The 26494-nt window shown below is 40.3% G+C and overlaps 1 protein-coding gene across 1 annotated transcript in view; it reads left to right on the top strand.

The window, feature by feature from the left end:
* LOC137647152 (cell division cycle 7-related protein kinase-like) overlaps window positions 1–24512 on the top strand; it is an 88334-nt gene extending 63822 nt beyond the window's left edge. Inside the window, exons 10-14 of the mRNA XM_068380426.1 lie at window positions 670–816; window positions 5848–6053; window positions 11767–11935; window positions 21232–21381; window positions 23000–24512. Of these exons, the coding sequence (XP_068236527.1) occupies window positions 670–816; window positions 5848–6053; window positions 11767–11935; window positions 21232–21381; window positions 23000–23565 (1238 nt within the window). The 3' untranslated portion in view covers window positions 23566–24512. The remainder of the gene's footprint in view (window positions 1–669; window positions 817–5847; window positions 6054–11766; window positions 11936–21231; window positions 21382–22999) is intronic.
* The last annotated feature ends 1982 nt before the right edge of the window (window positions 24513–26494 follow it).

Below are 26494 nucleotides of genomic sequence, written 5' to 3'. Positions count from 1 at the left end.
GACTGGTTTACAAGCTGTGTTGCCAACAATTTCTCTTCACCACATTACCTACTACAATGTATAGCAGTCAGACATCAACTTAGCTTCCTGTGCTGTGTACCGGAATTAATGAAGCCAGGTGTACTATATACCGTTTGAGGATATGTGATAGAGCTACTCTGTTTTTAAATGGACTAATACACCTAGTGTTCTTTTGGAGATTGATGAAAAACTTTGCCCCTTTAGCATAGGACAAAGTAAGGTTAGAAATACCATGAAGGGTTGAAAGACATTGCAAAATTTTGTGCATTTTATACAGCATATTTAGTAGTCTCCTGAGAAGAGCTTGTGAAATTCCCACTGTCTTGATGAAGTTGGTTGACGGGTGATTAGCAATCAAGACTGGAATACATAGGAAAAATTTGGGTGACACATACACATACGCACACACACACATTCTCTCTGACCTTACATAAACCACGCCCATATATCCAGCGTTCTCTCTCTCTCTCTCTCTCTCTCTCTCTCTCTCTCTCTCTCTCTCTCTCATGATAAAAAAGAAATGATCTTATCAAGAAATTTATAAATCAATTACAGTTAATTACCAATTTTCATATAAGCAAGAATCTATTACCAAATGATTATATAAACAGAGTTGATTTTACTCCAATTTTTTTTTTCTGTTTGTAGGTCTCAAGGCACATTCCCAGATTTTGCAGATGAGACAAGAGACAGTAAGAGGCCTCAGAAGATCTCCCCGCAAATCCATGCCCGTAGCCGCAGGCTTGCCACTAGAGGGCCTTGCAAAGCACCTGCAAGAAGCTACAGCTCTTAATGGTCAGTAACGAAAATTAGTTTACAATTTTCTTACATATCTTTTCTAAAGAAAACATTAACCCTTCTACCCCCAGGCTATTTGGAAATTTCCAACCCTTAACCTCCAGGGGGTTATTTTTTTCCCCAGCACATTTTGCGGTATATTTTTTTTTAAATTGCTCTAACAGCCTTAATTTTTGTAATAGAGAGGTCAGGTTGGTCTCATTCTCTTGGAAAATGCCTGAATTTTCTACAAAAATTATCAAAAATATATAAAAAAAAAAATTTTATAGCATTTTTTTGCAAGGACGTACCGGTACGTCCATGGGGGTAAAGGGGTGGATTTTGTGAAACATACCAGTACGTCCTTTGGGGGTAAAAGGGTTAATAGCTTCTTGAGGATATCTGCTTCATAGAAAGGGGTAGTTTTTTAATTAGGGTTCCATGTTTTACCATTCTCTTATATATGTTTGTCACGAATATGATAATATAGGTTTTATCAGTGTAATATTCCCTGTGTGCTTTCTATCCTAGCTAAAAATTATGAGTTCATGAATTTGAAGGATTCATCTTTCTATTCAAGTGACTTTGGAACTGAAATTTGCATAGAAATAAGTGTCTGATCTTTGTCAGTTGGATGTTTTTATATGCATATTACAAAATGAATTCGTACATATGTTATATTTTGATGAAAGAAAAACTAAGAAATGTATTACAATTTATGAAAGAAAAACTAAGAAATGTATTACAAGTTATGAAAAATTTGTTTTTTATTGTAGGTATATTTACAAGTTGAGATATATTACGGATACTAAAGGTGAAAGTTATAGACTGATTCAGTTTATTGAGATTACTAGTACTATTAGATTTATTGTTACATTCACTGTCTTAACTCTTTTACCCCTAAAGGACGTACTGTTACGTTTCACAAAAGCCATCCCTTTACCCCCATGGACGTACCGGTACGTCCTTGCAAAAAAATGCTATAAAATTTTTTTTTTTTTTTATATTTTTGATATTTTTTTTGAGAAAATTCAGGCATTTTCCAAGAGAATGAGACCAACCTGACCTCTCTATGACAAAAATTAAGGCTGTTAGAGCAATTTAAAAAAAATATACTGCAAAATGAGCTGGGAAAAAAATAACCCCCTGGGGGTTAAGGGTTGGAAATTTCCAAATAGCCTGGGGGTAAAAGGGTTAAAAGGTGTGGATAATTAAGACCTTACAGTACTGTATTGTTTATTTTATACTTTCTTAAAAATACTGTAACTTACAATTTAAACCCTAGTCGTTAACGAGGATTGCGGTCTTTATTTTCTGTGAGAAGAGAAGTTATAAGAATGTAAAAAGTGTGACAACACAATTTTCATTAGTTTTGTAGTTTTGGGAATGAGAGAAAAAATTGTGCTCTTTACAATCTTTGATTTGAGGTTGTTTGGTTCTAAAATGTCATATTGAATATAATGAATGCCTTTAGTGGCAACCTGTCTATTTAGATAATTATGCCAATCCTGTTGGAGTTGAGTATTTTAACTCAGAATTCTGGTTAAACTATCTAGTGAATATTGAAAATTCCTTAACCACAAATTTGGGATGTTGCTATAATTGGTTTGTATGAAAAGTGCATTTTAGAAAAATTATATATTTTCTTTCATAATCACAGCCACCTATTCTTTCTTGAGATTCCCTAGGTAGATGACCAGTCTGTACAACATGTATCTTCAAATTTTGAATGTCTTCCATTATACTTTTTGGCTAGTTGATTAGTTCCTTTGATAACTCCACAAAAGGTACTGACCTCTATCATAACTTTAAACCTAAATGATCTTTATTTCAATAAGTTTTACCCAATATTTATTGTGCTACAAGCTCTGTTGCTTCCTCCGATGCCTTAGATGACCGCGGAGGTAGCAGCAGTAGGGGATTCAGCATTATGAAGCTTCATCTGTGGTGGATAATGTGGGAGGGTGGGCTGTGGCACCCTAGCAATACCAGCTGAACTCGGTTGAGTCCCTTGTTAGGCTGGGAGGAACGTAGAGAGTAGAGGTCCCCTTTTTTGTTTTGTTTCATTTGTTGATGTCAGCTACCCCCCAAAATTGAGGGAAGTGCCTTGGTATATGTATGTATGTACAAGTTCTGTAAATGCAACTTGATTAAAACGCTAAAAGATTCGGGTTTGTACAACTAGACCTCTCATACTATGTGTGGCTGCCAGAGATCGCCATGATGGAGTCCTTATAGTTGTCATTTCAGGCGTTTGGTAGTGCTTCATTCCGCAAAGGATTTGTTCAGGCACTTAATCATTTTTTTTGTGGTAGTGTGATTGTACATACATACATACATATACCAAGGCACTTCCCCCAATTTTGGGGGGTAGCCGACATCAAACAAATGATACAAAAAAGGGGACCTCTCCTCTACATTCCTCCCAGCCTGACAAGGGACTCAATCGAGTTCGGCTGGTACTGCTAGGGTGCCACAGCCCACCCTCCCCCGTTATCCACCACAGATGAAGCTTCATAACGCTGAATCCCCTACTGCTGATTGTAAAATGTTTTAACTTAATATTCAAGATATATATGAATTAAGATTTTGTGTGTTGTATTCAGTAATAAGTTTGACATACATGAGATATGCTTTGCCTTTTGTGGCAAAGTGTGTACAGTATAAGTTGGGGTAGATTTTATAAACTTAGAAGAAAAATGCCATCAAGGTAAAAGTTAACCCTTTAACCCCCAAAGGACGTACTGGTACGTTTCACAAAACTCATCCCTTTACCCCCATGGACGTACCGGTACATCCTTGCAAAAATCTGCTTTATACATTTTTTTGCATATTTTTGATAACTTTATGAGAAACTTCAGGCATTTTTCAAAAGAATGAGACCAACTTGACCTCTCTATGACAAAAATTAAGGCTGTTAAAGCAATTTAAAAAAATATATATTGCAAAATGTGCTTGAAAAAAAAAAAATGCCTGGGGGATAAGGGTTGGAAAGTTCCAAATAGCTTGGGGGTAAAAGGGTTAAGATCTGTAGCACAGTAATAAGAGACCAGTGTTAATGTATGAATCAGAAACTTGGGCTTTAAGACGAGAAGAGGAAGCAAAGCTTGAGAGAACAGAGATGAGAATGTTCATTGACAAAGTCACAGACAGCGAGTTAGATGAAAGTCAGAGAAAGGACTTGAAGGTTTAGATTCACAAAGGGTTAGTTCAGCTACTTCTGTTCGTGTGGAAAATTTGGAAACGAGTGTTGATGGTGACTCGGTGGTTTATATAGTTGGGATTTGTAAAGCTTTTTAAAAAGAAACATGTTGATTTTAGATATTTATTGGGCATTAAGTGCTGTGGTAACTCAGAGATACTGTCTAAATAAGAATACTCTTTCAATTAATTTTCTATAACTTACTTACATACATATACCAAGGCACTTCCCCCAATTTTGGGGGGTAGCCGACATCAACAAATGAAACAAAACATAAAAGGGGACCTCTACTCTCTACGTTAGTTTAGATAATTTTTTTTTTATGAGTGTTCAAGATTTTATTATACTGTATAAGACACTAGTTTCAAAAGGTGGATAGTGAGTATAGGTTTGGAATCTAATTGAGAAACTCTAGTGATTACGAGTTTAATCGTGGTTAAGATTGGCTGCCTTTAAAGTAGTCTAGGGTGGTTGATATATTTATTTATCTATTTCCTTCACTGTCCAACCTCTAGAATATGGTAATAAGCAATATAAACATCAGGGGATTTTCATAAAAGATAAATAGAATTTAAAAAACAAAATCTATTTCTATACTCACCTGATGTACGTATACACACATCCCCCAGGCTCCCCACTCACCATTAATGTCAAGTGTTTAATGATCGGATTTTTTAATTCGAGACTGAAGAATAGGAGCTTAATATATATCGTCGTCTAGTTAGTGGCCATCAACCCCCAGGTGGCGTGGTTATTTTTGGAGTGGGAGACATTTTTTTTCTTGCATGGAGGGAGAATGGGAAATTTTTATTTTGTGATAAATGTCAATACAGGTTTAAGTAAAAGCAATATGAACATCAAGTGAGAATAAAATAAGTGTTATTATTAAAATTCTCTATGGGAGTCATTATTTTTGAGAAATTTAGGTAAAAATGAATATATAGAAACTGTACAGTTATTGTTCAGCGGCCACTTTCCTCTTGGTAAGGGTAGAAGAGACTATAGCTATGGTAAGAAGCTCTTCTAGAAAAAGGACACTCCAAAATCAAATAATTGTTCTCTAGTCTTTGGTAGTGCCATAGCCTCTGTACCATGGTCTACCACTGTCTTGGGTTAGAGCTCTCTTGCTTGAGGGTACACTCAAACACTATTCTATCTTATTTCTGTTCCTCTTGTTTTGTTAGATTTTTTATAGTTTATATAGGAGATATTTATTTTAATATTGTTAGTATTCTTAAACTATTTTATTTTTCCTTGTTTCCTTTCCTCACTGGGCTATTTTCCCTGTTGGAGCCCTTGGGCTTATAGCATGCTGCTTTTCCAATTAGGGTTGTAGCTTAGCAAGTAATAATAATAATAAAGTATTAGTTTCTCCAAATTAATGGTTTGTCTATTCAGGGCATATTTTCTTATTTAGTTATAAGAAGTATTCCATTATTTATTTGCATCATACAAAATCTCTGATAAGTCAATTCAAGAATATGGAAAGTGTTTTTTTGATAACCCTTTCACCCCTAGGCTATTTGGAAATTTCCAACCCTTAACCCCCAGGGGTTAATTTTTTTCAAGCACATTTTGCAGTATATTTTTTTTAAATTGCTCTTACAGTCTTAATTTTTGTCATAGAGAGGTCAGGTTGGTCTCATTCTCTTGGAAAATGCCTGAAGTTTCTCAAAAAAGTATCAAAAATATGCAAAAAAAAATTTTAAATAGCATTTTTTTGCAAGGACGTACCGGTACGTCCATGGGGGTAAAGGGATGAGTTTTGTGAAACGTACCAGTACGTCCTTTGGGGGTAAAAGGGTTAAAATGTGAGCTACCTAATAAAGTCTTTTTCATTCACTCAGCCACCGCCAAAACAGCAGGTACGAGAGGTGCCAATTTGAAATTGGACAAAACGGTTGACGGCGATTCATCCTGCACTAGCCGTAACATCCCGCAAAGGTTGCAGGGTGTTACAGGATACAGTCCAAGAGTTTCAGGCATCATGGACGCCACCAGCCTTAACAAAGAACGGTCAAATTTTGCAAAACGAAACCGAGTCTTGCAAGAGGTAAAGTTTTGTAAAAAAAATTTAAAACTTAATATGGAATTTACCACTAGCTTATGATAAGTTATCTTTTTATTTTAAAGCTGTTTTAGCTAATATATGTTTAATTTAATGCAATAGCAACTTAATATGAAATTTAATTTTATATAAGCTGCAGCTCTGCTGCTCGACAGAAAACTCTACGTTAAAAATCCGCCAGCGATCGCTATGCAGGTAGGGGGGTGTACTTCAACAGCGCCATCTGTCGTGCAGGTACTCAGTACTCAATGTAAACAAAGAACTCAATTTTCTCTCTGTCGTGCCACCGGCAAGACCTACTAATTCGCTGTTGCTAACTGGATTGGTTTTCACAACTTTTTGGTGAAGTACACGTTTCTAGTTTTGAGCTTTCGCTTTGCAGGCTTTATCTTCAATAAATCCTTGCATTCTTTTGTTGATATCGGATTATTTGTTGATGACTTTGGATAGTTTTTGAATTCCCCTTTGACCAATTCAAAATGGCTGACCTTTCTCAAGTCCCTAAATTCAGGAAGTGTAATGCTAGGGACTGTTCAAGGCGTCTTCCGAAGGCCTCTATCGATCCTCACACCGTTTGTTCCAATTGTCGGGATAAAACCTGTCAATTGGAAGATCGATGTGAGGAATGCGTTGGGCTTTCGGAATTCGATTTTATCGAATTCCAAAAATATACACGTAGGCTAGAAAGAGATAGAGTCAGGAGAAGTTCATCTCGCTCCGTTGAATTTTCCTCTCCTCATGCCCCACAACCTATTCCTTCCCCTGTAGTGGTTGCTCCTAATCCCCCTTCTGGCACTCAACAACCTTCGATGGCAGATATGATGCGTGCCATCCAAGCTCTGGGTGAGAGAGTCGAGTCCTTGGCTAGTGACCGTAACCAGCTCATGGCGGACGTCAAGGAGCTGAAGTGTAAGAGTGCAGTGGGTGGTGATAAAGTGAGTGATTGTGTTGTGGATAGTGTTGCGCTTGAGGGTTCGTCTGTTCGTGCCTGTCGTCCTCCTAGTCCGGGACCTCTTGCAAGCTCCCAAGTCCAGGGGAGAAGCAATGTCGTACGACCAAAGGGTTCGAGAGGCTTTAATCAGCGAATAGGCGTTCCCTCCGTGGTTTCGGGCGTATCTAACCAAGATCGCCCCACCCACACAGAGACGAGAGAGCCCATTTATTCCTCGTCTGCGGAAGAGGTTTCTCGTAAGAAACCATGGACCAAGGTCTCGCGGCCTCTTAAGCGCAAGTCGGTCCCTTCCGCGCAAGTCCAACGGCCCAGTTGTAGCCACTGGGTCAGTTCGGACTCGCTGCAGTCTTCCGACGACTGCTCACCTCCTAAGAGAGGCAAAGCGGTACCGCCTCAGGCAGTCACACCGTCTGTCGCCGCACCTGCTCCTGTAGACCCTAAGTGGTCTTTGCTGCAGACCATGCAGTATCAGTTAACGTCACTAATGCAGGACTTTCGTGCGGAGAAGGTTGATGCTGAACCAACCTCTTGCCTACAACCAACCACGGTTGTGCGTCCTGTGGACGCTGAGGCGACCTTCTTCCGCACTCCAGCTGAGAGAGTCCCGCCACCCATGCGTTCCAGTGTACCCTGCCAGCCGCATGTTGACGTTCAGTAACGCACGGAACCTTCCGTTGACGTTCGCGAGGTACAACAACAGTCTAAGTTGTTTTGTTTTGACGCGATGCGTCAACCTCCGCAACCCAGTGTGGTTGCCTCTGCTCGCCCACATCAGACTAGACAGTCTGGAGTAGACGCTATGCGTCCCCGCGCTGCTATGGTTGTTGCCAGTTCACAGACTGGGCAACAGTTCCATGACGTTGCGTCCGGTTCAGTCACGCGTGCACCCGTGATACCGGACTCAGCTGACCAGCCGATTCCTACTCCTTTGCCGCTTCCTCCTCAATTCTCAGATGATGGACTCTCTGATGATGACGATGCGGCACACGTTGATGAACCACGTTCGGACCTTGACGAACCCAAGACCACGCAACCCTCTTTGGACTTTAGAAAAGTTCTTGCTCTGTTCAAAGAGATGTATCCGGACCAGTTTGTGTCTGTGGCTCCACGCTCTCCTCCGTCAGAGTTTGCTTTAGGTACGCAGTCATCCTCGCCTGCCTTTACGAAACTCGTCCTCGCCCGCTCGTCCAAGAGAGCTTTACGAGTTTTAGGAGATTGGATGCAGTCCAAAAAGAGCATAGGGAAGACAGCCTTTACGTTTCCCCCTGCGAAAATCTCTTCCAGATCGAGCGTCTGGTATGCCACGGGAGAAGTTCTCGGCTTGGGATTCCTGCCTCTGCCCAGGGCGACTTCTCAAGTCTGGTAGACTCTCCCCGCAGGCTAGCCATGAGACGCTCTAAGATATGCTGGTCTCCTTCGGACCTAGACCACCTTTTGAAAGGAGTGTTTAGAGCCTTCGAGGTCTTTAACTTTTTGGACTGGTGTCTGGGAGCTTTGAGCAGGAAGATCTCCCCTTCTGACAAGGAATCTTCCTTGCTCATAATGTCCTGCATGGACAAGGCCATACGTGACGGATCTAGTGAGCTTGCGGCTTCGTTCGTATCCGGGGTCCTCAAGAAACGTGAGAACCTTTGCTCTTTCCTGTCAGCTGGAGTGACACCGTGTCAAAGATCAGAACTTCTGTTTGCTCCTCTCTCAAAGTGCCTGTTTCCAGAGGACTTGATTAAGGAGATTGCTGCTTCTTTGATTCAGAAGGACACCCATGACCTGGTTGCGTCCTCTGCCCGCAAAGCCACCCCTTTGCCTACCTTGTCAAGACCCAGGATGGACACTCCAGCGTCCAGATTCATTCCGCCCTTTCGTGGCAGAGCCTCCAGCAGAGGAGGTGCTCGTGCCGAAGGGAGACGTGGGAAGAAGAAAGGTTCCAAGTCCTTTAAAGGCAGAGTCTGACTGCCACCTTCTTCAGACAGCAGTGGGAGCCAGACTCAAGAACTTCTGGCAGACCTGGGAGAAGAGAGGCGCAGATGCACAATCTGTGAAGTTGCTCAGAGAGGGGTACAAGATCCCGTTTGTACGAAAACCCCCTCTAGCAACGTCTCCCATCGATCTCTCTCCCAGGTACAGAGAGGAAGACAAGAGACGAGCATTGAAGCAGGAGGTGTCTCTCTTGCTAGAAAAGGGAGCGGTAGTCAAAGTCCTGGACCATCAATCCCCGGGCTTCTACAACCGTCTCTTCTTATTGGTAAAGAAGACAGGAGGGTGGAGGCCGGTGCTAGACGTCAGTGCGCTGAATGTCTTTGTCACAAAGCAGACGTTCGCCATGGAGACCACAAAGTCTGTTCTAGCAGCGGTCAGAAAGGAAGACTGGATGGTCTCTTTAGACCTAAGGGACGCATACTTTCACGTCCCCATCCACCCAGACTCTCAACCTTTTCTGAGATTCGTTTACGAAAAGGTTGTCTACCAATTTCAAGCCCTGTGCTTTGGCCTAAGCACAGCTCCTCTTGTGTTTACGAGGCTGATGAGGAATATAGCCAAATTCCTTCATTTAGTGGACATCAGAGCCTCCGAGAGAATGGTTCACCGAGGTACTTCGATGGCTAGTAGACGTTCCCAGAACTCTTCCTCTAAGGGTGGACCTTCTACGTCAGCCACACGTAAAGAAGGTACACCAAGGCCTCCACGCTCTTCGTCTGACTGCCTTCAGACTATCGAAAGACTCTCGAGAGCTAGAGGCTTTTAGAAGGAGGCAGCCAGAGCGATTGCTAGAGCAAGGAGAACATCCACCCTTAGAGTCTACCAATCGAAGTGGGAAGTCTTCCGAAACTGGTGCAAGTCAGTATCTGTATCCTCGACCAGTACCTCTGTAACTCAAATAGCTGACTTCCTCTTATACCTGAGGAAAGAACGATCTCTTTCAGCTCCCACTATCAAGGGTTACAGAAGCATGTTGGCAGCAGTCTTCCGTCACAGAGGCTTAGATCTTTCTAACAATAAAGATCTACAGGACCTCCTTAAGTCTTTTGAGACCAGGAGCGTCGTTAGGTTACATCTGGTTGGAATTTAGACGTGGTACTAAGATTCCTCATGTCAGACAGGTTCGAGCCGTTACAATCAGCCTCCCTGAAAGATCTCACCTTAAAAACTCTTTTCCTGGTATGCTTAGCCACAGCTAAAAGAGTCAGTGAGATTCATGCCTTCAGCAAGAACATCGGATTTTCATCTGAAACGGCTACATGTTCGCTACAACTTGGTTTTCTAGCCAAAAACGAGCTACCTTCTCGACCTTGGCCGAAATCGTTCGATATTCCAAGCTTATCGAATATGGTTGGAAATGAACTAGAAAGAGTCTTATGCCCTGTGAGAGCTCTTAAGTTCTATTTAAAACGAACTAAACCTTTACGAGGCCTGTCTGAAGCTTTATGGTGTTCAGTTAAGAAACCATCTTTGCCTATGTCAAAGAATGTTTTATCCTATTTTATCAGACTGTTAATACGAGAAGCTCATTCCCATCTGAGTGAGGAAGACCAAGCTTTGCTGAAGGTAAGGACACACGAAGTTAGAGCTGTCGCAACTTCCGTGGACTTTAAACAAAATAGATCTCTGCGAAGTATAATGGACGCAACCTATTGGAGAAGCAAGTCAGTGTTTGCGTCTTTTTATCTTAAGGATGTCCAGTCTCTTTACGAGGACTGCTACACTCTGGGACCATTCGTAGCAGCGAGTGCAGTAGTGGGTGAGGGCTCAACCACTACAATTCCCTAATTCCATAACCTTTTTAATCTTTCTCTTGAAATGTTTTTATTGTTGTTTTTGGGTTGTCCGGAAGGCTAAGAAGCCTTTCGCATCCTGGTTGATTTGGCGGGTGGTCAAAGTCATTTCTTGAGAAGCGCCTAGATTAGGGGTTTTGATGAGGTCCTGTTGTATGGGTTGCAACCCTTGATACTTCAGATCCTAGGGGTCGATCAGCATCCTAAGAGGATCGCGAGGCTCCGTAAGGAAGACGTACTTAAAAAGGCAGAGTAATTGTTCAAGTCGACTTCCTTACCAGGTACCTATTTATTTTGTTTTTGTTATTTTGATAACTTCTAAAATGAAATAAACTCTTAGCTCATAATAATGTAAACATATTTTGCTGGTCTCTGCCCACCCCCCTGGGTGTGAATCAGCTATTATAATCACCGGCTAAGTTAAATATTGAAAAATGTTATTTTTATAATAAAATAAATTTTTGAATATACTTACCCGGTGATTATAAATTAAAGGACCCTCCCTTCCTCCCCAATAGAGACGCAGTGGAACGAGGAGAAAATTGAGTCTTTGTTTACATTGAGTACTGGGTATCTGGACGACAGATGGCGCTGTTGGGCACACCCGCAACCTGTGTAGCGATCGCTGGCGAGTTTTACCTTAGAGTTTTCTGTCGAGCAACAGAGTTGCAGCGAGTAAGTAATTTATAATCACCGGGTAAGTATATTAAAAAATTTATTTTATTATAAAAATAACATTTTAATGTTTTTAACGTTCTTATATTCTATTTTAATTGATCATTACTTCACTCGTAGTTTTTTTTTATTTCCTTTTTCCTTTTCCTCACTGGGCTATTTTTCCCTGTTGGAGCCTTAGGGGTTATAGCATCCTGCTTTTCCAACTAGGTTGTAGCTTAGCTAGTAATGATAATAACAACAACAGGATTTTATTTTATTCAATATTGTAGTATACTTTGAATGATTTTTTTTTATGCAGGTTCATACAAAATCTGGCAGTGTTCTTCAGTCAGTTTCTTGCCATTGCTATGGATCTGCAAGAGTCTGTACTGTATGTTTGGGGAGGAATAACCAACACGCTCCAAGGGCTGGAACTCCTGGATTTCGCGCCCCCGAAGTTCTCCTGCGTCATCCTGATCAAGGAACAGGTAACAGTACTAAATGATGGAATTTTCCTTTTTGGTTACCATTTTTTTTATTCTGCTTCTCAGTATTTATTAGTCCTAAAGTATTTTCTAATCATCATTATTATTAAATGAACAACATATAGACTCTTTAGCTATGGTAAGCAGCTCTTCTAGGAGAAGGACACTCCAAAATCAAACCATTGTTCTCTAGTCTTGGGTAGTGCCATTGCCTCTGTACCATGGTCTTCCACTGTCTTGGGTTAAAGATCTCTCGCTTGAAGGTACACTTGGGCACACTATTCTATCTTATTTCTCTTCCTCTTATTTTATTATAGTTTTTATAGTTTATATACAAAATATTTATTTTAATGTTGTTCATCTTAGAATATTTTATTTTTCTTCATTTCCTTTCCTCACTGGGCTATTTTCCCTGTTGGAGCCCTGGGCTTATAGCATTCTGCTTTTCCAACTATGGTTGTAGCATAGCAAGTTATAATAATCATAATAATAAAAGTAGGAAAAAGTATAGAATATCTTCAATGAAATAAAAAAACTATATATGAGAAGTAATGAATAAAAAAGGAAAAATTTTTTAAGATCAGTAACATTAGTAACATAGACCTGTCATATATAAACTATGAAGAGAGACTTAAGTTAACCAGTTCAACATTACATTATTCGCTGCAAGTTTAAATTTCCGAAGTTTTTCTTTGAAGAGAGATTTAAGTCAAGCAGTTCAACATAACATTATTCGCTGCAAATTTGAACTTCTGAAGTTTTCTCTAAAGACAGATCCTTAGTAAGCTGGTTTTGTAGTTGATCGTGACTAGTTTAACTAACGTAGGATAATAATTTATCTAGGAAGTTTGTTCTGAGCCTGTTTTCAATAAAAAGTTATTTGCAATATTGCCAACAAATGTCCTTTCTTTCTTCTGTAGGTTTTTGAAATAGTGATTACTTGTGAAATTTTAATTTTTAAATATTTAACTTAGCCGGTGAATATATAATAGCTGCTGCTCAGCGGCTCGACAGAAAACACACTCAAAAACTCGCGAGCGATCGCTATGAAGGTTGTGGGTGTGCCCACCAGCGCCAACTATCGGCCAGATACCACTCCTGCATGTAAACAAACCCTTCAATTCTTCTCTGTCGACCTTGACGACAAGACGTATCAATACTCGCTGTATAACCTGGAGTTTTCTCAACATATTTGGTGAAGTACTTCATTTTGGTTTGAGCTTTCGCAGTGCAGGTGTTTTTCCTCAACTTAAACTCTTGAACTCTTTATTGGACAGATTTAATTGTTGATGACTTGGATTTTTTTTTAGACTTTCTTTGACTAATTCAAAATGGCTGACCCTTCACAAGTACCTAGATTTCGTAAGTGTAATGCTAGGGACTGTAATAGGCGTCTTCCAAAGGCATCTCTCGACCCACATACTGTGTGTTCCAATTGTCGGGGTAAAACCTGTCAATTGGGAGATCGGTGTGAGGAATGCGTGGGCCTTTCGGAATTCGATTGGCTCGAATACGATAAGTATGCACGTAGGCTAGAGAGAGATAGGGTAAGGAGGAGTTCCTCTAGGTCAGTAGATTTTTCCTCTCCACATGCCCCTGAACCTAATCCTTCCCCTGTAGTGGTTGTACCTAACCCCCCTTCTGGCACTCAGGAACCATCTATGCAAGACATGTTACGTGCTATTCATGCCTTGGGGGAAAGAGTTGAAGCGTTAGCAACTGATCGTAATCAACTCATGGCTGACGTTAAAGAGCTTAAGTGTCAGAGTGCCACAGCGGAAAATAGTGGGAAAGTGATTAGTGCGCAAAGTGTTGTGAACAGTGTTGCGACCGAGGGTTCGTCTGTTCGTGCCTGTCGTTCACCTAGTCCGAGACCTCTTGCAAGCTCCCAAGCCCAGGGGAGAAGTAATGTCGTACGACTTATGGGTTCGAGAGGCCTTGATTAGCGAACAGACGTTCCCTCTATGGTATCAGGCGTATCTCACCAAGATCGCCCCTACCATAAGACGAGAGAGCCCATTTTCTCTTCGTCTTCCGAAGGCTTTTCGCATAAGAAACCGTGGAGCAAGGTTTCTAGGCCCCTTAAGCGAAAGTCGGTCCCTTCAGGACAGGTCCAGCGTCCTGGATGTAGTCATTGGGACAGTTCTGACCCGTTGCAGTCATCGGATGACTGCTCGCCGCCTAAGCAGCGTTACACAGGCTCAGAAAGTCTTGGTGTAGGCAAGGTTGTGCCGTCTCAGACGTTAACCACGTCGTTTACCGCACCCATTCCCGTGGACCCTAAATGGGTTACTGTATACTGCAGGACATGCAGATTAAGCTCGCCTCCCTTATGGAAGACTATTCTGCCGATAAGGTTCACGTTGAGCCTAGCCGTTTATCTCATCGAGATCCTGGCCTTCAGCCGCCCAAACGAACCTTTGTGCGTCCTGTTGACGTTGGCGTAGCTAAGTCACGTCAGTCACGATATGTAGAGCCTCACTCGATGCGGTCTCGTGTTGATTTTCAGCCGCATTTGGACGTTAGGCCACTTACTAATGCTCCTGTTAACGTTCAGAACGTTCGCCAACCATCGGAGTTGACTTGTTTTGACGCTGAGCGTCAACCACCGCAGTCTAAAGTTGTTTTGACTGCTCAGACTAGGCAGTCAAAACAGTCTCGAGTGGACGCCGAGCGTCCTCACGCACCTGTTGTTGTTGACAGTTCACAGACTGTTAAGCAGTTACATGACGTTGCGTCCTGGTCCGCTACTAATGCACCAGTGCGTGTGGACGCTGCGTGTCAAGCATTGCCAACCCCTTTGCTTGTTTCTCAGCAGTTGTCAGATGAGGATCCTTCAGATGAGGACGTTGCTGACCCTCAGCATGATGATCATCCTTCGGATGTAGACGAACCCAGAACAGTTCCTCCATCAATGGACTTTAAGAAAGTCATGTTAATTTTTAAGGAGTTGTTTCCCGATCACTTCGTCGCTGTTGCTCCTCGTTCGCCGCCGTCTGAGTTTGTTCTAGGCGTACCTGCTAATATGCCAGCCTTTACAAAACTTTTGCTCTCTCGCTCTTCCAAGAGAGCTTTATGGCTTTTAGGCGACTGGTTGGAAACCAAGAGGAGTTTGGGGAAGACGGCCTTTGCCTTCCCTCCGTCTAAACTCTCGTCTAGATCGAGCGTCTGGTATGCCACGGGAGAAGTTCTCGGCTTAGGAGTCCCTGCCTCTGCCCAGGGCGACTTCTCAAGCCTTGTAGACTCTCCCCGCCGCCTAGCCATGAGACGCTCGAAGATTAGTTGGTCCTCCTCGGACCTTGACCATCTGCTGAAAGGCATTTACAGAGCCTTTGAAGTTTTCAACATCCTTGACTGGTGTTTGGGAGCCTTAAGTAGGAAAATCTCATCGGCTGATAGAGATGTCTCCTTACTGATTATGTCCTGTATGGATAAAGACATCCGCGATGGTTCCAATGAGCTCTCCTCCTCTTTTACGTCGGGAGTCCTAAAGAAGCGAGAGTCCCTTTGCTCTTTTCTGTCGGCAGGAGTTACTCCCTGTCAGAGATCTGAACTGCTCTTTGCTCCCTTATCAAAGTTTTTGTTCCCGCAACAATTGGTTAAGGACATAGCTTCTTCACTCGTGCAGAAGGACACCCATGACTTGGTTGCGTCCTCTGCTCGCAAAGGGACTCCTTCGACATCCTTTTCTGCAAGACCTAGGATAGACACTCCGGCGTCCAGATTTATTCCGCCCTTTCGTGGCAGAGCTCCCAGCAGGGGAAGTACTCGTGCCGAGGGAAAGAGAGGAAAGAAGAGAGGAGCCAAGTCCTCACGTGGCAGAGTCTGACTGCCCGCAGCCTCAGACAGCAGTAGGAACCAGACTGAAGAACTTCTGGCAAGCCTGGGAGAAGAGGGGCGCAGACCAACAATCTGTGAGGTTGCTCAGAGAGGGGTACAAAATTCCATTTGTACGCAAACCTCCTCTAGCGACTTCCCCCATCGACCTCTCTCCCAGGTACCGAGAGGAGTCAAAGAGACAAGCCCTGAACCTAGAAGTGTCTCTTTTGCCAGAGAAGGGAGCGGTGGTGAAAGTCTCGGACCTTCAATCACCGGGGTTTTACAACCGTCTCTTCCTAGTACCGAAGAAGACAGGAGGTTGGAGACCGGTGTTAGACGTCAGTGCACTCAACATCTTTGTTACGAAGACAAAGTTCACCATGGAGACCACGAAATCAGTCTTAGCAGCGGTCAGAAAGGGAGACTGGATGGTCTCTCTCGACCTAAGAGATGCATACTTCCACATCCCCATACACCCAGATTCCCAACCTTTTCTGAGGTTTGTTTTCAACAATGTGGTATACCAGTTTCGGGCCCTGTGCTTTGGCCTAAGTCCTGCTCCTCTCGTGTTTACGAGGCTTATGAGGAATGTAGCAAAATTCCTCCATTTATCGGGAATCCGAGCCTCCCTGTACTTGGACGACTGGCTTCTCAGAGCCTCGTCCAGTCATCGCTGTCTGCAGGATCTTCATTGGACATTGGATCTGACCAAGGAATTGGGACTTTTGGTCAACCTAGAAAAGTCCCAGCTGATTCCATCCCAAACTATACTGTATTTAGGGATGGAGATTCGCGGTCCAGTTTTTCGGGCTTTTCCGTCTGCCCCCCGAATAGAGCAAGCCCTGCTCAAAGTCCAACTGATGTTGAAGAGAGAACGATGCTCAGTCAGGAATTGGATGAGTCTAGTAGGAACTCTATCATCCCTGGAGCAGTTTGTCTCGCTAGGAAGGCTACACCTTCGACCTCTCCAGTTCCATCTAGCTTTTCACTGGAAAAAGGACAAGACGTTAGAGACGGTCTCAATCCCGATCTCCGAACCAGTAAAGGCATGCCTGAATTGGTGGAACGACAATATCAGTCTGAGAGAGGGACTTTCCCTAGCAGTTCAGAACCCAAACCACTTACTATTCTCAGACGCGTCGGATTTGGGTTGGGGTGCGACCCTGGACGGTCGGGAATGCTCAGGTCTGTGGACCTCAAGTCAGAGGAGCATGCACATCAACGGCAAGGAGCTTTTGGCAGTCCACCTGGCCTTGATGAACTTTGAGAGTCTCCTTCGAAACAAAGTGGTAGAGATCAACTCCGACAATACCACAGCCTTGGCATACATTTCCATGCAAGGAGGCACCCACTCCCTGACGCTGTACGAGATCGCAAGGGACCTGCTCATTTGGTCAAGAGATCGAGGCATCTCCCTGTTAACGAGGTTTATCCAGGGCAACTTGAACGTCTTAGCAGACTGCCTCAATCGGAGGGGTCAGGTAATTCCTACGGAATGGACCCTCCACAAGGACGTGTGCAAGAGTCTTTGGGCGACTTGGGGTCAACCCACCATAGACCTCTTTGCAACCTCGATGACCAAGAGACTTCCAATCTATTGCTCTCCAGTCCCAGACCCAGCAGCAATACACATAGACGCATTTCTTCTAGATTGGTCTCATCTGGACCTATATGCATTCCCACCATTCAAGATTGTCAACAAGGTACTGCAGAAGTTCGCCTCTCACGAAGGGACAAGGTTGACGTTAGTTGCTCCCCTCTGGCCCGCGAGAGAATGGTTCACCGAGGTACTTCGATGGCTGGTAGACTTTCCAAGGAGTCTTCCTCTAAGAGTAGATCTGTTACGTCAGCCCCACGTAAAGAATGTACACCAAAGCCTCCCCGCTCTTCGTCTGACTGCCTTCAGACTATCGAAAGACTCTCTAGAGCTCGAGGCTTTTCGAATGAGGCAGCCAGTGCGATTGCAAGAGCGAGGAGAGCTTCTACCATTAGAGTATACCAGTCGAAGTGGGAAGTCTTCAGAGACTGGTGCAAGTTAGCATCTGTATCCTCGTCCAGTACCTCTGTAGCCCAAATCGCTGATTTTCTCTTACACCTGAGAAAAGTTCGCTCTCTTTCAGCTACCACGATCAAGGGCTACAGGAGCATGTTGGCTTCGGTCTTTCGGCATAGAGGCTTAGATCTTTCCAACAATAAAGATCTACAAGATCTCCTTAAGTCTTTTGAAACCTCTAAGGAACGTCGTTTGGCTACTCCTGGATGGAACTTAGACGTGGTCCTAAGGTTCCTCATGTCAGACAGGTTTGAGCCATTACATTCAGCCTCCCTGAAGGATCTCACTCTTAAGACTCTTTTCCTGGTGTGCTTGGCCTCGGCTAAAAGAGTCAGTGAACTTCATGCCTTCAGTAAGAACATCGGCTTTTCTACAGAAAAAGCCACTTGTTCTCTTCAACTTGGTTTCCTGGCCAAAAATGAACTGCCTTCTCGTCCTTGGCCTAAATCTTTTGATATTCCTTGCTTATCAGAGATCGTAGGCAACGAACTGGAAAGAGTGTTATGTCCCGTTAGAGCTCTTAAGTTCTATTTAGCTCGTACTAAGCCATTACGAGGTAAATCTGAAGCGTTATGGTGTTCGGTTAAGAAACCATCCTTACCTATGTCAAAGAATGCTTTGTCATATTTTATCAGATTTTTAATACGAGAAGCTCATTCCCACTTGAATGAGGAAGACCAATCTTTGCTTAAGGTTAAGACGCACGAAATTAGAGCTATAGCAACCTCCGTGGCCTTCAAGCAAAATAGATCTCTGCAAAGTATCATGGACGCGACTTTTTGGAGAAGCAAGTCAGTGTTCGCGTCATTTTACTTGAAAGATGTCCAGACTCTTTACGAGGACTGCTACACACTGGGTCCATTCGTTGCAGCGAGTGCAGTAGTGGGTGAGGGTTCTACCACTACACTTCCCTAATTCCAATATCCTTTTTAATCTGTCTCTTGAAATGTTTTTAATATTGTTTTTTATGGGTTGTACGGAAGGCTAAGAAGCCTTTCGCATCCAGGTTGATTTGGCGGGTGGTCAAAGTCATTTCTTGAGAGCGCCCAGATTAGGGGTTTGATGAGGTCCTGTTAGTATGGGTTGCAACCCTTGATACTTCAGCTCCTGGGAGTCTTTCAGCATCCTAAGAGGATCGCTGGGCTTCGTGAGGAAGACAGACTTACAAGGCAGAGTAATCGTCTAAGTCAACTTCCTTACCAGGTACCTATATAAATTGGTTTTGTTATATTGATAACTGTCAAAAACTCTTAGCATATACGCTGTAAACTTAATTAACTCTGGTCTCTACCCACCTCCTTGGGTGTGAATCAGCTATTATATATTCACCGGCTAAGTTAAATATTTAAAAATGATATTTTAATTATAAAATAAATTTTTGAATATACTTACCCGGTGAATATATAAATTAAAGGCCCTCCCTTCCTCCCCTATAGAGACGCAGCGGGACGAGAAGAATTGAAGGGTTTGTTTACATGCAGGAGTGGTATCTGGCCGATAGTTGGCGCTGGTGGGCACACCCGCAACCTTCATAGCGATCGCTCGCGAGTTTTTGAGTGTGTTTTCTGTCGAGCCGCTGAGCAGCAGCTATTATATATTCACCGGGTAAGTATATTCAAAAATTTATTTTATAATTAAAATATCATTTTTATTCCACCGTAGATTCCAAACCCTTTCCAGGTTATCAATTTTATAGACCATCAAAGGAATAGAAATACAACAGTACCCATTTAACTTGCTAATTATGCTAATGTCTCTGCCTAGTGAGCAGATAGAAACTTGAATTCAACAAGTATTAAATTAATTATTATTATTATAATTTTTATTACTAGCTAAGCTTCAACCCTAGTTGGAAAAGGAAGATGCTATAAGGCCAAGGGCTCCAACAGGGAAAAATAGCCCAGTTAGGAAAGAAAACAAGGAAATAAATAAATGATAGGAGAAATAATGAACAGTTAAAATAGAATATTTTAAAAACAGTAACAACAAATCATATTTTATATATAAACTATAAAAATACTCATGTCAGCCTGTTCAACATAATAACATTTGCTGCAAATTTGAACTTTTGAAATTCTACCGATTCAACTACCCGATTAGGAAGATCATTCCACAACTTGGTCACAGCTGGAATAAAACTTCTAGAATACTATGTAGTTTTGAGCCTCATGATGGAGAAGGCCTGACTATTAGAATTAATCAAATGATTAAGGGTAACACTATAGTGCAAATGAAAATACTGGATAGTTATTCAAATTTACTGAATCACATTGGAAATATTTTTCTAGAGCAGTTCAGAAAGGTTTGATTTACGAGTTAGAATTATTTCGTATAGTACCGTTTGGAAAAGGTATACAGTAAACTCCCTCTACCTGGCACCGCTACTGTCAAAGACTTGCTGAATAAATGATAATCAATTTAAGTTACCATACCACTGTAAAAGAATTCAATAAAACTCATTAATACTATATACAGGCATCTCGCATATTGTGTGTACCCTTAATTTTTACCCATAAGAAATGATTTTATCATGTATCTTGTGTATCATGTGAGTTCCTTTTCCTCCATTTCTTTAGTCCATCTAATAGTTCAGTAAGTAAAAAAAGTAAAAGAAAATGATAAAAGTATTGCTTGTCATCTTAAGGGAAAAATCAATGATTTCATAAGCTTCTGTCAGGTAATTACACCTTTAAAAGAAGTAAATAAAGGCTAGAAACATGTATTTGCACTGATGCTTCCACTGTTGGAAGGATGAATCAAAATGAATGTAATTTACTTCTATATTTGTTCCACCAGTTCCTGTTTTTAGTAAAAGCTTTTCCTTCTGAGTAAATAATACTCTACATGAATGACAGTATTAGAATAAATAGCTTAAGAAATATTTCCCCTACACTGAGCCTTTTATTTCCTAATCTCCATGTCCCCACAAGGAGTTTTATAAATTTTGTATCTTCCATGTCTGTGTTAAATCCTAACCTACAGTTCATCCATTGTTTTTCTGTGCTCTTCTCAAACTTTTGTATCTCTATCAATTATAACCACATTTTCTAAACTTTCTTATCATGATATTAATTATAGCCACATTTTGACTAAGAACAACATGCCAACAATTGAACAGCTGAGAAGAGAGGGAAGTTTTGAAAACAGAATTGAGTAGAGAAGACAACTGGTTCCACTGACAGGCTGAAAGCCTACCTGGGAGTGGAAGTGAAGTGAAGTTTCTAAACTCTTATCTTGATATTAATTATAGCCACATTTTCTAAACTTTCTTATCTTGATATTAATTATAGCCACATTTTCTAAACTCTTATCTTGATATTAATTATAGCAACATTTTCTTCATTTCTCTCCAACTTCATCATATCCTGATATTTACTTTCACCAAATAATGATTGAATTTATCATACTGTATTTTTTTTTCTTTCAGCTGTAGACATGTGGTCTGTTGGTGTTATTCTCTTGTGCCTGTTGAGCGGGCGTTACCCTTTTTTCAAAGCAGCAGACGATCTCTCAACTTTAGCCGAGATATCAACACTTCTTGGTTCTTACGTTATACGAAAAGTTGCATCCAAATTCGGTAAGTATTCTCACTTTGTAATATAGTTACTCCTTAACCCTTTTACCCCCAACGTTATTTGGAACTTTCCAACCCTTAACCCCCAGGCGTTTTTTTTTTTTTTTCAAGCACATTTTGCAATATATTTTTTTTTTAAATTGCGCTAACAGCCTTAATTTTTGTCATAGAGAGGTCAGGTTGGTCTCATTCTTTTGGAAAATGCCTGAAGTTTCTCATAAAGTTATCAAAAAAATTTAAATAGCAGTTTTTTGCAAGGATGTACCAGTATGTCCATGGGGGTTAAGGGATGAGTTTTGTGAAACGTACCAGTACGTCCATTGGGGGTGAAAGGGTTAATTAACAACGTACTTTTTTGCCTTCTGGAGCCATTTTAAAACGTTATGTATACTGTCTGAGAAAAGGTCTGGTGGTAATTATAGACTTCTGGAAGTTTTTTAAACGTTATGAAGGGAGTTTAAGCAAAGATCTTGCCATAATTTTAGTATTCTGGAAGCGTTTTAAACAGATGCTCTCTGAGCAAAGATCCGGCAGTAATTTATACTTTGTTAACAACAAATCAAAGTTATGACACTCATATATGACATAAAACAATGCACTTGGATATAATTTTTTACTGATTGTATTGTCATTGTTCTGTATCATATATAATCTTAGAGTTTTGTAAATAAATTAATGGACAGTACTGTAAATCAAGGTTGAATTTCCTTTTAGGACTTTTCTTTTCAAAGGAAAATATTAGATATACAGTAGTATATTTCAATTAACTGCCTACTATACCACAGCATTAGGACCAGAGAGTTGCCCATAATCCACTGATCTTTTAGTTTGTCAACCAAAATGTGCTTTCATAGATCATATCACAGTTAATGGTGGGAATTATTGAAATAATTTTATTTTGAACATTCTATTGATCATAAGTTATTTAGATACCCATAAGGTACGTTAGGCCCTGTCAAAGGTTTAAAGGCCGCTCATGAATGGCAGAGGCAAGGGAAAGTGACAATCCCCTAGCAAGCAGGACAATGCCCTATATATTGGCTGTATATCATATGATCAGCGCCCAAGGCCCCCTCCATCCAAGCTAGGACCAGGGAGGGCCAGGCAATGGCTGCTGATGACTCAGTAGATAGACCTATAGGCTCCCTCAAACTCCACATCTTTAGCTCACAAGGATGCTAAGGCTGCAGACACTAAAGGGACTAACGAGTCTGAGTGGGACTCGTACCCCGTCTGGCAATCACCAGGCAGAGACGTTACCAATCAGGCCTCAAGAACCCTTGAAGTGGAGCTTGGGTCTTAGAGGTACTGCACATTAGTTTTGGATTGTATGAAATCACACAAGTAGGATCACGGTCCTCGCACCATTAAGCCACTGTCTAGTGCACATCAGGATATATGACTGGCTGTCCTGTGCCCAGTGGTCTCAGAAGGTTAAGGATGTAGTGATAGAACGAGTTTAGAATTTTAATGTAAGATCGAGAAGTTCACTCTTGGAAGATAATAGTTTAGTATATGACTTACAGATATAAGAATATATCCTGTTAAATAAAATATTGATGATTTTAAGAATATATAATACCTTTACCACATTGATACGATCTTTTTGTAATATTTGCAGGTAAACTTTTTACATGCAGTGAAGAAAGGAGACCATTGGATCTTGTGAAAGTATGCGAGTTACTTCGCAATAACACCTTGTTCAGAGGTGGTGCGAGACCATCAGATGCTGGTGAAAAGGATGTTTGCAGTGGTTGTAAACAAAGTATAGTCTGCATTTGTCTCGTAAATTTTGATAGCTCTTGGATACTTTCTGGACACACTAGTCCATTCATGTCCCACGATTTTAACTCGGCGAAAGCCGAGCATCAAAGAACCCCGTACGACTTGCTTTTCAAAGGAGACGAAGGACAGTTTGCAGTCATGTTGAAAATGTCAGAAAATGAGAATTGCCTCTCTCCTAGTGTCAATGTTTCAATTTCTAGCGGTGCAGCACAAGTGCCTGAATCTCCAGCTCAGACGTGGAGTCCCAGTGTTGCGCAAGAATCCTCTCAAGGAAAACAAGAAGTACTGTACCCACCGTCAGTTTACCACCTTCTTTACCGGCTTCTTGATCCCGATCCGGAAACACGCATTACTGCCGCAGAAGCCTTGGAGCACCCATTTTTGAAGGCATCTTTTTATTAGGTTTTATTTTCATCGAATTTTAAAAATTAAACTGAGTATATTTTAAAGATATTTTAATTCTAATTTTCTTGATTTTACTCGGATTTTTTTTTTTATAAATTTAACTTTTCTAGTGTTTTAGCACAAAAGAGTACAAAAATATAGCTCCTAAGATTTTCCTTTTATTACTACACTTTCGATAATTTAATGTTGCAAATCCTATGTAATACATTAATGGTATTGCTTTATTTTAATGCAGTTTGCAATTACGAGTTTCTAAAACATTCTATAGTTGCAAAAGTTTTAGTTTTACTGCCACTCTGCTTAGAAAGACTGCCTTATGAGTTTTGATTAAATTGCTGGTGAAATTTTATCTAGCCATTAGTTGAGACCTTTACCGTGTTCACTTGCCTAGTTCTGACTTTTAAGATTTATTTTTGCATCATAGGATATTTAACAGTATAACAATTATTATAAATTAATAATCACAATGGAGTTTGAGTAATTGCTTTAGTATTTTTAAACAATGCAGCTACCAATAAAATAGGATAAGATGGTAACTTTTAATATTTTCAGCCAAATGATAAAAAAGATGAGGAAACTTTTAAATAAAGACAAAAATGTGATTGAATTTTGTATAAAAATCTGCTAAAGATATAATATAGTTAATTATAAGTTTAATGCCATGTAATGGTTTCTCCCTTAAATGTTCGTACTAAATTTTGAGGTGATTTAAACTGCTGCCTTCTATCATTGAAAAATTTTTATATGTTCATTTTATAGAAACAAATTGACGCTAATATTCCACAGTTATGCATAAATGATTTAACATAGAAATGCTTCTTTAACTTGAATTAAGCTAACAGAAACCAAATGGGGATATAAGAATATACTAATAATAAAGTGTATTTGGTTGAGAGGCATAAAAAAAGATATAAAAAACAATGCTTTTACTAACAAAATATTCTGTCTTAACAAATGTGTTTTCTTTCATGATAATTAGAAACTGACTGAAATAACCACAGTTCAGAGAATGAACAGTGGATATAAAAATGAGAAGTAGTTTCAATGTGTTGTCTTTATCTAAAGGTCTCAACTGTTGGGTAAATAAATTTGGTAGCTTTAACCAACCATTCAATAACGTAAGTGAATCTTAGTAGATTGGCTATAGGGCATCAGTAAGTGATCTTTAGGTTAGCAGGTTCGTATGAATTAAAAAGTTTTGTTTTTTCTCCTGCAATTTTAATAACAGTAAAAATTGGTGGACTGAATTATTTACCTGGTAGTAAGAAGGGGTGGACCAAGTTATATTGTTAGTGAAAAGTGGGGGACCAAGTTATTTAATTGATAGTAAAAAGTCATGAACCGAGATATTTAATTTATATGCCGAGGATAGGTAAAATGCTAGTTGATAAGCAAGATATTACCTGTTGTACCAATCATTTATTTTATTGTTTCATTCTCATTCACTTAGTTTTGGTAGTGTTTTTCCCTTTATGTGTTTCCATATTTCTGCTTTCAATGTTGTTTTGATTTTACCTTGTTGTAGAACAGTGGTTGAGTCGTCATTTCCTTGTACTGAACTTAGTGACAGGTAAGTAAGTGATTTTAGCTACAGTATTTATTACTTGATAATTTTTCGTTTCCCACTTAATTTTGCCGTTAGTAAATGTAATGTTTACAAAGTATTTTGTTTGATGGCTGCTTTTACTGAACCCTCTTTCTTCGAGAAATCCCTCATTCTCATCTTGCATAGATTTCAAATTTACATTCCCTACATTATGCAGAAAGTTTGCTGAGTAAATTCTGAGGAATTTGATTTGCTTTCCTTTATTTTTAAACCCTTCCATATAATAGCGCTAATCATAAATTTTATGGATTTTGTTCAATCTTATAGAGGTTTTTATGTAATATTTTTCCTTACCTGTGACTTCAATCCTTCTTTCTTTCATTTAACTTTGTTCATACAACTTTAGATTTGATTTTTATATAGATAGAGTAAAGGAAAAAATAACTTGAGAGGAAGGTATGAACATCACTACAAGTATATCAGTGTTTTGTCTTTACTGTTTATTATATGGCCAACATCTTTTTATTGTATAGTAACATCTCATTGTGCATCAATTCAAAATTGCGTGCACTACAATTTTTGTGTCTTTTTATTAATGACTTTAGGTTTAAAGTAGACCTCCGCATTTCAAGGAGTAGAAGCAACTCCATCTCTAGTCTCTCAGACCTAAACCACAATATCTTTTTTTATCCCTTATGGTTGGCGGAGGGATGGGACAGGACACTGTCCAACTTCATCCAATCCAGGGAATGCCATATAATGGCTGCAGATTACTCAGCAGGTAGACCTATTGGTTTCCCCAAACTCCCTATTCATAGCCCAAATGGACATGTTTAAGACTGGTACGGATCATGAAACATTATCAGTATTTGTCACTTATGAGCTACATTATTATGAAGGCTTGCTAGTCTAGCTTTATAGAAGTGATTCATTTTGCAGATAAATCTAAATAAAATTATAATTGTGAAGTAAATGTTAGCATAAACCAGAAATTATATGGAATCACTTGTTGATTTATCTTGAATGTCCAAATTTACACAATAAGACTTTTTATTGATCATATTTTGCTTCTTAATAGGTTAGCCCTGCAAAGCATCTGGTAGTCTGAGGGTCTTCTGTATTGACATAATACTTTTATGCCATAAGTTCTAGATGCAGATTCATTATTATTAATACTTGAAATACTGATGTTATAATACATGTGATAATGTATTGTCAGTATTAACAATGGTAAAATTTAGAAATACTATCAATGTAATGGAGTGGAAAATGGTTTTAGAAAATATCTTTAGATTTTTTTAATTCTGTTAGCAATTTTAACGAATCTTATTTTTTAATTTTTTGTATAATAGACAATCAAAATTTTATTTCTAAAAAATT

The sequence above is a fragment of the Palaemon carinicauda genome, chromosome 9 (genome assembly GCF_036898095.1).
Source record: "Palaemon carinicauda isolate YSFRI2023 chromosome 9, ASM3689809v2, whole genome shotgun sequence".
Taxonomy (NCBI): Eukaryota; Metazoa; Arthropoda; class Malacostraca; order Decapoda; family Palaemonidae; genus Palaemon; species Palaemon carinicauda.
The sequence above is the reverse complement of the archived record's forward strand: the minus strand, read 5'-3'. Positions and strand labels throughout refer to the sequence as shown.